The sequence below is a fragment of the Parasteatoda tepidariorum genome, chromosome X1 (genome assembly GCF_043381705.1).
Source record: "Parasteatoda tepidariorum isolate YZ-2023 chromosome X1, CAS_Ptep_4.0, whole genome shotgun sequence".
Classification (NCBI taxonomy): domain Eukaryota; kingdom Metazoa; phylum Arthropoda; class Arachnida; order Araneae; family Theridiidae; genus Parasteatoda; species Parasteatoda tepidariorum.
In genome coordinates this window covers 10631461-10643919 of record NC_092214.1, presented here as the reverse complement: position 1 = coordinate 10643919, position 12459 = coordinate 10631461, and the positions used below count along the sequence as shown (strand labels likewise).

General features: G+C 32.7%; 1 protein-coding gene across 1 annotated transcript in view; it reads left to right on the top strand.

The window, feature by feature from the left end:
* The window catches only part of LOC107439832 (1-phosphatidylinositol 4,5-bisphosphate phosphodiesterase epsilon-1), a gene marked incomplete in the record, with an annotated part of 220854 nt that overhangs the window by 60652 nt on the left and 147743 nt on the right, over positions 1 to 12459 (top strand). The window contains 1 exon segment of the mRNA XM_071187233.1: positions 5568 to 6539. Coding sequence (XP_071043334.1) covers positions 5568 to 6539 — 972 coding nt within the window.

The following is a 12459-nucleotide window of genomic DNA, read 5'->3' as shown; positions in this document are numbered from 1 at the left end:
TAGCAATTAATAATACGTACCTCAAATCTCGAAAAGACTTAATTAATGCCAATGTGATATCGCAGGACCTTGTGCGGTTATAGTTAGAGTAAGTATCGTTACGGCATGTTTATTGCAATTTTTTCCACAAAATAATTCTTCTTGAAAATGCCAAAAACTAAAGCGAGAGTGTCTTTTCCATTATTGTGTGTACGAGGGTTGCTATTTATATTTCTGGCCTAATAATGAAAAAACAAATATGTAGGATCGAAATTGGTTTTATTGTTTTTGAAATATTCTCCATGATGATCAATACACTTTTGCATGCGTTTGAACCAATTTTCAAAGCACTTTTTCCAGTCCGATTGAGGTAAATACAAANAAAAAAAAAAAAAAAAAAAAAAAAAAAAAAAAAAAAAAAAAAAAAAAAAACCCAGAAAATTTCAAAGAAAAATTAAATTTTTATGATTTGGTTTTTGTTAACTGCGCTTAAACTGAAAGTAAAGTACATAGAACATGTGAAGTAAGATGAAAACACACACACAAAAAAAAAAAAAAATCTCGGGAGTAAGTTCTACAGTAAAATCATGATTGATAAAGGTTAGTCGTTCTTAGAGATTACCTTTATTGACTTCAAAATTGTTATCGAAGGTACCTAATTTTTTTCAAACGATTTAAATTTTTGTCAGTGTCATTTTCCTGGTGTGGAAATGCCACTTCTGTTTGCGTCATGAAAGGACGAATCGATGAAATAAAATTTAGCATCAATAAAAATAATCCTAACCGATATAATTACGTACAAAAACAAATTTACAAATTATGAATGATAAAGCTACTTGAACTAAATAAACAATTATGTTTTTTGTCAAGTTGGCTTTATATCATAAAAATTAGATAGCTTTAAAAAATTAGAAGAGATTTGCTTATTTTGTTCTAAATTCTTTTCTAATTTAACTTCGAAAAGTAAATCATCAGCTTTAATGCACATCAGTAGGTTGTATCGTCAAAAAGAGCTCTATAAATAAGAGCCTCATACAAATATTTTGAATTTACTTATTTGCTTCGTTAATTTTTTTTTTCGCCTTTCCTTACTTTATCATTTGATGCAGATGTTTGTCTGCAGCTAGGAGAGACCATTAAATCTTTCCTTTTAATGGTCTCTTCTAAAGGTTTTCTTCAACTCAAAGTATATGGAAAAAAGTGGTCGTAAATAGAAGTGGTCGCTACATGGAGGTTTCTCTGTATTTAGCTATTTGAACGTTATTTCGGACTATTTATTTCCAGGGCTAAGGAGAATAGAAGGGCTAGTTCACTCCTTTGAAGAAACTCTCGCCGCGTCAATCCTCCGATTTTCTCTAGTAGCGTCACTTTGGCACGAAGATCGCACTTTTACTTCAAGAACAGAGTGTTCGGCCTTACTAGCTCTAACTAATATTGGAGCATTTCCTTTTGTGACATATTCTAAGACATTTGTTATTTTCTATAATGACTTTCCTCAGTTTATGCAGTGAATTTATAAAAATTTAAAACTATTATCGAAATGCCAGTTCACGCGATTAAAACATGCAAAAATTCTGATAGAAAAACAAGAGGAAAAAATATAATTTTCCGCGTGTTCCCTAAAGTAAATGAACTACTATGTAAAGAATGAATTCCGAAATGACAAAGTTAATGTACAACAGCAATACGTTTTTTCTATCGTTAAGAACTTTTATAAAAATTCATTATCTAAATAGAAACCGCTTCGTTACTTCAAAAAGAAAGGCAGGTGAAACAAATTAAAAAATGGATAAAGCCAAAAAAAATTTCAACGTAAATAAAAAGTATAAATAAAATATATAATGTATAGTTGAAATTCTCCTAATTTCATAACATATTTTTTAATGTAGTTATTCTAAATATTTATGATTTTTTAAAAAATTATATTCTCTTAAATTTAATTATCTATAAATTATATAGTCTTAAATTTAAATATCTATAAACAATTGTAAAATTTCTAATATCATTATGAACCTAAATTATTGTTTTGTTTCAGTAATTAGCGTTTAAGGTTGATGTTTCCTAATGATTAAGTATGAACAAATTACTATTAACGGCATATTTTAAAATCAGGGATTCTAAATTTAACTCAACTTATTGTTATAAAAGAATTTATAGATAAAAAAGTGTCGATATATGCTTTCATTTTTCTTAATAATTAAAGTTAAAACTGAACTTTTTAAAATAAAGTATTTATAGTGTTATTTTCGCCAAGTAGTAAAATATTTTTATAAGTTTAAAATGGTATTTTTTTAATATAATGGCCAAGAAAGTTTTTTTGAACTATGTTTATGAACGGAAATATTGTGTTAATTACGTAAAGTTTGAAAGCTAATAACCAAAAAAAGTCTAACTTATTTTTACAAAGAGAAAGGTGCAAAGTTATCATAATATCTTTGCTTGCGATCTCCGAGATCTGTGGACACAGTGACGTCATGAGGAGAGAAATCGTAGCTTCAGCTCTAAGAGCGGAATGAACTAGCCCTTCTATTCTCTTTAGCCCTGATTTATTTCAGCATTATTGTATATAGATTTAAAAATTAAAGCTCAGCTTCAAGGCACTCAAAATGGGCCTCTTTTATGTTTACTTTTGCTTCAAAAACACATCCAAAGTTAGATGATCAAGGAGGCAATTTTTATGTTTCAAATTTAACTGTTCACGATTTGATATTGGCTATTTACCGTTTTTTTCTTTTGTTGAAATATCTCACCTGCTTAAAAAGATTATCATAATCTCTAAAATTTTAAAAATATTTTTTTCCAATTTTGACATTTCCATTTTTGACATTTTTTTGTGTTTCCTCATTTGACTTTTTCCGAATTTGGTGCAGATGTTTGTCCGGTCACTGGGAGAGGTTTTAATGGCCTCTCCAAAAGGTATTCTTCAACACAAAGTTTTTTTGGAAAGAATTCCGTGCCTCATATATATATATATATATATATATATATGTTTTTGTATAATTTTATTACTTAAAAAACAATATTTTAACTTTTTTCTTGCTGTTTGTATGCCTTACCATATTCATGCATAAATATAATTGGATTTATCCTCGTTTGTCGAAGTTTTAAATCACGATGAAAAATTATAAGAAGGAGGAGAAATTTGATTCAAAGTACGTATTTAATTGGGCAGTTTAATGACGTATAAAACATCTTATTATTTGAGTTTAGGGGATTCTTTTTCCTTATTAAATTGTAAAATATTAACTATAAAATTACCCAACAATATACAAAAAGTGCTAAAAATTAAGGTTTATTATTTTTATGTAATAATTAAAAAAACTATAAATTGTGTATTATGTTTTTTGTAAATTATTTAAAAAAATATTTTGTTTCATATAGGAATTTACTTTTTTATATATTTCATATTACATGTTCCATATTTCCTACTAAAAATTGCATTTTCTCTTATTATTAAAAGCTTGAATCATAGGAGAATATAAATATACCGTCAATTGATTTTAATACAAATAAACTTAGTTGAAAATATTGAGTGTCAAATAAATTAAAGAAGTGACTCACTCTAAATATTTTTTTTCATTTAATGATCGTTATTTCCTTAGTAAAAATACTATCTTAATTATTCGAAGGGCATGCCTTAATAATTTTGAAAATTTAGAGCCATTTTTTTAAAGAAGCATCAGAGAGGTATGGGGGGTTAGAATACTCGATTATGTACTCGATTATGTTGGAATTTTCAGGCTAGACAAATGTTTCTACGGTTAATTATTCGACTTTTATATAATATGATCTTGAATTTTGAGGCCTGCACTCGAGTAATTGTATACAGAAGTAATTGCGGAAAAGCTGTAAATTGTTTTGAAAAATGTATAGTTGTAGTTTATTTATGTCACACTAGAGCTGCCCAAGGGGCTATTGGCGACGGTCACGGAAACATCCCTGAGGATGATCCGAAGACATGCCATAACAAATTTGATCCAGCAGAGGGGGTGGTACCCCCGCTTCGGTAGCCCGATGACCTGCGCGCCAAGTCGAGCACTTTACGATAGAATAGTTTAACGAGGATCAATACCGCACATCCTCGGTCCCTTCGTAAACTGATCCAAGTGGTCACCCACCCGCACACTGACCGCAGCCAGTGATGCTTGATTTCGTGTCTTAACGATCAGTGCACTGCGGGACTTAAAAAATTTGATTCAGGCCTAATAAGAATACATAAAGTTCACGCTCCCCCCCCGAGGTGATCTGTTGTCTTAATCTAGGATTTACTGAGGAGGAAGGGGCAAAGAGTGGCAAAACTTACACGTTGCTATCTAAAAAAGTGATATAATATCTACTGTTTGCAAAAAAAAAAAAGAAAAAAAGAAAAGAAAAAAACACGTGTCTTATACTTTTACATAAAGAACGTACTCTGAAAATTTCAAGAAAATCAAAAATGTCAAGTATATCCAACTCTGATTTGATTGATTTGCCAGATATTTAAAAAAAAAAATTCTTAATCAGCTCTGGCCATATTTTAAATACAAAATTATAAATAAAGAACGCACTTTCTCTTAATAAACTTACCTATTTTTTAGTGGATTTATGTTTCACCCTTAGATTATGGAAGATCAAAAATTGCACTTTCACTATGACACTTATTCATTGCACATGAGACTCAATTACGTAAGGATAAATCTAAACAAAAAAAAAAAACTTAAATCCATAATTTTTTTAAATTTTTTTAATGAGAATTAAAATTTCATTCAATAATCAAACTAATTTTAAAGTGTTTAATTCTGCGTTTATCAATTCTGATTGAGATTTTGATATAATTTGTGTTTATGCCAAACATGAATTATAAAGTTCGAAGCCATAAAGCCTTTCTTCATTTCATATATGAGAGGGATTCTAAAACGGTCTAATGACTATGGAACATATTTTCAAATTAGAATTTTGGTTAATTATTAGCTTTAGAAATTTCACGTTTCTATACAAGATTAAATATTGTCATAAAAATTTATATTTTTTTTCATTAATTCCTTGACACGGACACTGAAAAATCTGAAATTTTAGCCTGACAGACACGCCCAGTTATGTATAAAATAGATTTTAGGTAATCAAGGGGCAGAATTCTTATACTCTCAAAATATCCTTTTCAAGGAATATCTCTTAAGTTGACAATATACATACAAGCTCTGATTAAAAAACTAATGCAAACTCTTTCAATTATTTAAGGAGAATTATGTGGAAAATTTGATTCTATTTTTTAAATAAATGTTTAACATTGCAGAAAAACTTTTGAAAATACAGCAAATCATCACAATTTTATTGACAATGGCAAAATGTTTATTGAAAGAGCAACTTGCAAGACACGTTTTTACTTGAAGGGGTATTTTAAATTGTTGATTTTGTATATAGTTGTAGCTTAAATTTTTTTTGTTTTGAAAAAAGCTGTAGCTTTAATTCTTGTTTTTTGAAAAAGTTGCAGCTTAAATTGTTGTTATTTGAAAAAGTTGTAACTTAAATTGCTGTGTTTTTCCAAAAGTTGTAGCTTAAATTGCTGTTTTTTTGAAGAAGTTGTAGCTGAAATTGTTTTTTATTTTCAGGAGAGTTCTTTTATGACCGTCCAAAATGAGCATCCGTCCTATGAATGGCTCCTTCTAGGGAGCTCTGCATCGGATTCGCCACAAAACTTTGAGCAATTGTATAGTGCTATCAGAAGAAATGATGTTAAAGCGGTACAGAAGATTTTAGAAAATCCTTTAAATTCCGAAAGCCTTTGTGAAATTTCGGATGATGAGAAAAAGTCGCATAAGATTTTAGATCGAAAATTGTCTCCTGGGAAAGAGCTTCCACCTATCTTTGCAAATGCACTTTTCTTAGCTATAGAATTTGAATCATTTGATGTTGCACAATCTCTTTTAGAATATGGTGTAGATCCCAATTGTTCCATTTTAGAAGGCAGCTATCATTCAAACCGTTCTCAAAATAGCGGGTACGTGTGCTCACGTCAGTGCCTGGATTCATATTTTAGAACAGTATTTGTTACACCAGAAGGAAAGACTATATTTTACGACGAGCATTATACTCAAGAAATATTTTTTTCCCTCGCACCTTTATTTTTAGCCGTAGCAAAAGGAAATGCTATAATGGTTCACTTACTTTTACAGTATGGTGCATCTCCCAAAATTAACGACAAACATGGTGTTACACCTCTACATATTGCTGCTTTACAAAACAAAGTCTCCTGGTCATGTATTCGTCTTTTATTGGAAAGAGGAGCCCCCATTGAAGTAGCAAATAATCATGGAGTTACTCCTGCTCAGCTTTTAAATCCTGATCTTAGTTTACTGCAGAGATCTTTAATAGAAGATGCATTTAGTTGTTTCTTAGCTCATCCTGTCTCCAAGGTAGAAGGAGAAGAATCTTTTCTCAGTACGGGAAATACATTTCGGAATCATTTCCTTTTAAAACGCTTTCAAGACAACAAATCCAAAATTTCGAAGGATGAGGATAGTCATTCTTCTGTACAGCGTAGCAGTATAGAAACAAGTTCTCATATCGAAGAAGAAGAAACGGTAAGATTTAACATGTTTAATCTCTTGCATTGAAAAGACGTGCCACACACGTCAACCATACTTTTAGGCACAAATCACGTTGTTCCGCCGTGCAACTGAAAAAAGAACAGTGTAAGTTTTTTAAGAAAGATTTCGAGAAAAGCGTCTCGTAGCCGTTTGTCTTACCCATTTTAATGATATAAACTCGAAAATAGCTTAACGTACAAAAATGTTAAATTACAAAAAAGTCTTACATTTTTGTCTGTTACACTGTTTTTTTTTATTGCATGGCAGTCTACTTCTTGGTAGGAAAAAAAAAGAAAAAAGACAGAAATAAAAAAGGCGTTTGTCTTAAAGGAGTAGAAAATATTGTTTCAATATTTATATAGTCATCGAACGCATCAGTTGCAATCGAATGTTTTTTAATATATTTTTCTTGAACGGTAATGAATTTCTAGCCAGTGCAAATGGTGCTTTTTCGAAAAGCCGCATTTTAAGCAAAATTTTAGTTTTAAATAATGCCCAGCTGAAAAGAATTGTAGACTTTAAAATGGATTTTAATTTCTTAAGATAAAAATAACGGATAATACCTACACTGGTGCAAGAAGTTAAGATAATTTGCAGACTTGGTCGATAATCTCTAGAACTACGGTCTGTCCTGTTCGTAGAAGTGAGCAGGGCGTAAATAGCAGGTCTTCTTGCAAACAACCCTCTCTCATGAAGTCATTTGGAGACAGTCACCCTTGATACATGGGTTCCTGTGGCAGCATACAAGTCACGAGGAAGCTGAGAAGCTGTAGCCCCTCTGTTACACTTAGCTATTATGGACAATTGGTTATCTTCTCCGGCCGTCGTGGCTCTTGGACGACCTTGACCAGGCTTTCTCTCAATGGATCCGATATCCTGGAACTGTTTTCATAAGTTACACACGACGCTGGGCGTTAAATTGAACTCTCTATAAATCTGGACTTGAGATTGGCCTGCTTCTCGCCTCCCTACAATTCGCCACATCATTCCATCATCTAAACGTTAGTGGCTACTCATTTTTACTGTTACAATTTGAATTTATCCCATTGCTGCAAAATAACACCAAGAAATACGCCGAGGTGTGCTAACGAGCGAAATGCGTCTTAACTTACGCTCACTTATAAAGCCTGTTTCTCTACCGGTTCCACCTAAACACACGTGTACGCTTACGTATTTGATTTACAAGATTTGCATTTTTGTCTAGAAGCAATGGTTTTACATTCAGTTCAGTTCTTTTTATGAAATTCGATAAAATGTGCAAATTCTCTTAATTTATTTCACCAATGTAGATAAAAGAAATCATTATCAGTGTTTTTCGAAGCGCTTTCACCAAAAACTAAATAAATAAAAATTTGTTATCGACTTAAATTATAAACTGTCCTAAGGTACATAACAAGGCATTGATCTGGGTAAGTCAGTTTTATAAAAGTAATTTTAAGCCAATAATAAAACACTCTATTTTTTAAAGTGCCAAATTAAGAAAATACACATAAATTAAAAAGAATTAAGAATATACACACATACCGATGAACGTGGACATTGCAGATATGTTTTGTTTCACACCAAGTAATATATTCTGCGTGAATGATTGTCTGGAAATTTCGAAATTTTGATTAAAAACAACAAAATTTTCACTAATTTTAGTTAGATAAGGTACTTTAGGTACTTTTATTTACTTCACACTAGAGCTGCACAATGGGCTATCGGCGACGATTTGGGTAACATTCGTGAGGATGATCCAAAGACATACCATAGCATTTTTGATCTTCTGCAGAGGCTGCTTTGGTAGCTGGAAGACCTGCGCGCGAAATCGAGCACTTTGCGGTTGAACAGTTTAACGAGCACCAATACCGCAAACTCCTACGCAGGCTGATCAAAGTGGTCACCCACCCGTTTACTGAGCACAGCCAGTGATGCTTGACTGAAAACCGTGTCTTTCGATTAGTCCACTGCGGCCATCTAAAGATTCTCCATTTCCCCCCCCTTCCCTTCAAACTAACTACATAGATGACTCGGGGGGATAGAACCTTCTAATGAGGTGAACCGGGTTCCAATCCCAGCGATGGCTGGTTGATACGAATTCTGCATCCGGCTTGTTCCGACCACAGGGTTGACATAAAATATCCTCACTGGTAGACGGATCATGGGTTAGAGTCCCTTTTGACAGGCAAACTGTGGCAGGTCTCGTGATCTTTCTCTCCATGTAACTCAAATGCTGGTTAGTTCCATCAAAATGTCCTCCATGATGGCAAATTTCTCTTAATACTTGATCCAGAAGTTTCATTGTCTTAGCACATTTGGATTTTGCTTACAATTTTAATAGATAAAGAAGTAAAGTTTATACCATTTCCAGCGTCGCATACGCATGCTCTAAAGGTTTTTCTGATCCACTTCAGAAGAGCAAAATGTAGTAAACTGTAACTACTTCGTTAAAAATGAAGTGAACTGTTTTTTAAAAGTAGTTATTGCAAACTACTTTCGAAATGTATTAACTACATCACTACTTTAAGGAGACGAACTTAACTGGAGAACTTAATTTACAACTGCATTCAAAATGGTTTTGAGTAAAAAATTGGCTTCTATTAAACATGAAGAATTATTAAGAAATATTTATTCATGCTTACATGAGCCAGTTCATGGACGTCGTAACCAGAGCTGTCTGAATTCTTCAGAAATTAGGGACCATTATTTTGAGAAAATATTATCTATATAATTTCTCAAAGCACTGCATAAAAAATTTAACAAGTGTTTGGAGAACTACAAGAATTTTCCCCCTTTGCTTTATTAGTAAATTTCCTTTGATGGGCAATCTAACGCTCAATTCTTTTTCTCCATGCACTTAACTGATTGAGATTAATTCTAAGGTATCCCTTAACTTTCAACAACACCCAAGGAAAGTCATTTGATACCTCAAAAATAGTGGCCTCAGTTTAAGTTATGGGAAAATGTTCTTCGCGTTTTGAAATACTCTATTTCTGGAATTCGCATTTCTGGAACCCTATGTTATCTTTTAAAAATGTTGGATATCGACAGAACCATCCCTTTATTGGATATCTCTTAATAAATTATCTCAAGCAGGAAATAATCTAGAATTTCTAGGAAAACAGACGTATTTACATTTTAGGGAATGGGGAGACTCGTGCTAATATTTTTTATTTTTCGGTGATTTTGTGAGGAAAATTTCTCTGACATTCTAAATCTTCGCCTACAAAGCGTTCAGATTTCGATTCCACCATCATTTAAATTAGATATTCCCAGTCATTTATTAAAACTAATCTTTTGATTTCAAGAACTCATTAAATAAATCCATTTCTTGGAAGATAAGCCGGATGTTTGTGCTAAATTATGTTGTCTGTTTATGTTTCATAGTTTATATACCAAATATATTTATATCGTACATTAGTTGATGAATTTACATTTCATTGTTCGCATTTTTAATGCATAGAGTTTGTTCATATTTTATATTTATGAAATTAATGTAACGTTTAAATTTTTTAAATTATAAATAAAAAATGAGAACTTTTAGGATTTTTCAAAAACTTTGTTTTCTTTCATAAATTAAATGTCACGTGTAAAATTAATTTAGTTAAAAATTAGTTTCACTACTTCGTGTGCTCTACTCACAACCACTGGTGTTGAAGGATTATTCTAGTTCTTACAATATTGTAGGAATATGAAAGTTTGTCAATAAGCCTTTTTATGCATTCTTTTATATTATACTTTAAACTGGAGCAGTGATGCCTCGTTTAGCCGGGGCTGTGATGTGTCGTTGGGGATAAAGCGTTTGACTTCGAATCAGGCGAACTGAGTTCGAATCCCAGCAATGGCTGGTCGATATGAATTCCGCACCCGGCTTGCACCGACCACAGTGCTGGCGTAAAAGATCCTCAGTGGTAGACGAATCTAGGGTTAGAGTCCTTTTTGCCGTCAGGTTAACCGTGGGAGGTTTTCGTGGTTTTCCTCTCCATGTCACGCTAATGCGGGTTAGTTCGATTAAAAAGTCCTCCACGAAGGCAAATTTCTCCCAATACTTTATCCAGGAGTTCTCTTGTCTTCTGGATTGGATTCAAAATTACAAGTCTACGTTGTTCAACATTAGTAGTCGTAAACGTGAAACACTGGGTCTACTGTTCAACGACGGTGAAATACTTTCAACTTTTGGTATAGTAATAGACATTGTTTTCCATTGAATTATGTATGCGCACTTCTTCGATTCAAAGCTATTTAGTGTATCTTGGAGGACAGCAAGTCAAAACTCAATCTTCTTGGAGAGAAGAATATCACTGTTTGGGCGAAGTACATACTTAGCTGACTGAACTGCGTCAGAATGTTAATTTTATTGCTAAAAATATAGAAGTGACGAGATCATAAGCATTGGACTACTAGCATATTGACACATCAACTCCCCATGAAAAGCTTCCAGTAGCGTCCTTTAAATTATTACAATGTAAATTATTTCATTTGGAAGAAAACTAGTCCAGTTGTAAGTAACAAGCAGGGGAATTCTTTTTGTGATAAGGCCATTAAGTTCAGAGAAAGCCGTATATCCTCTACAAACACTGGAAAACTGACCTAAGCTTAGGGTTGAGCGGTGCAAACAGAATTCTAAGATAGCATCTGAGCACAAACTGTAACTAGTTTACATCAAAGTGGTGTTTCACTAAGTTTTTCACTACAAGGATAGTTCTTAGTGTAGAGAAACATCCTAGAAAGTTTATTTACACTACTTGGTGTAAAGTCTCTATGTTTGTTATTCAGTAAAACATATAATAAGATATGATAGACATAAGAATCAGTAAAGTTACTTTTATAATTTCAATCTGAAGCAAGAATAGTCCCGCACTGGACTGATCGTTAAGACACGATTCCCAGCAGATCACCGAAGTCAAGCATCACTGGCTCTGCAGTCAGTATAGACTTAGAACTGACTGGTCCCATAGCAGACTGATCTTAAAGACACCATTCCCAGTAGATCACCGAAGTTAAGTCTATTTGGCAGCTGTCAGTGAGCGGATGAGTGACAACTCTCATCAACCTGTGAATGACCGTACTTTCACTACATAAACGGTGGGTGGGTGAGGACTTGTATCAGTCTACGAAGGGACCGAGGATGTGCGGTATTGATCCCCGTCAAACTGTTCTACCATAAAGTGCTCGACTGGCAACTCTGCAGAGGATCGAAATTGTGATGTCTTCGGATCAGGAATTTTTCCCAGACCATCGTGCAGATCTAGTGCTACACAACAACAACTGTAGCAAGAATCATAAGTTCAGGATGAATATACAATATTTCAGTTTGTTTATCAAGCACACATATAAAACAGACAGAATATTAATATGAATTTGAATAAAGTTAAAGTAAATCGAATACAATTGAAAGATTAATGCAAAACATCTGAGGACATAAATATTTTTATTATGCAAACAATAAAGCATATATAACAACATAAAAAAAATATACTTGCATTTTATTAAAGTTTTCATGAGTAGTTTGTCAAATGGAACGACAAAAAGATTGAAATTACTTGGCAAATTATCAACCGTACTCAATATTTTCTATAAATCATTAAAGAGAATTTATAATTACTTGGCTATAACCAATTTGTCAATTAAATTCTGACAAGAAACACTCATATTTCTCCGATACACTTCATGTAATTAAACCGCCATAATGGCAGTATCTTGAAATCGCATAATCTTTAACTTCTAAAAAATGTCCCAAAAGACTCGTTACACGTTAGAAACAGGCCTTCCCTTCATTTCACACAAGAATTCAGTTAAATAGTTTAAATATACACTAACTATTCGCTAAATTTACAGAGCTCCGAAAAACACCATTTTATGCAGTTGTTTTTTGTTACAAATATGGGTGATTCTTTTTAAACATGACAATTCGGACCAAAAAATTTCTTCA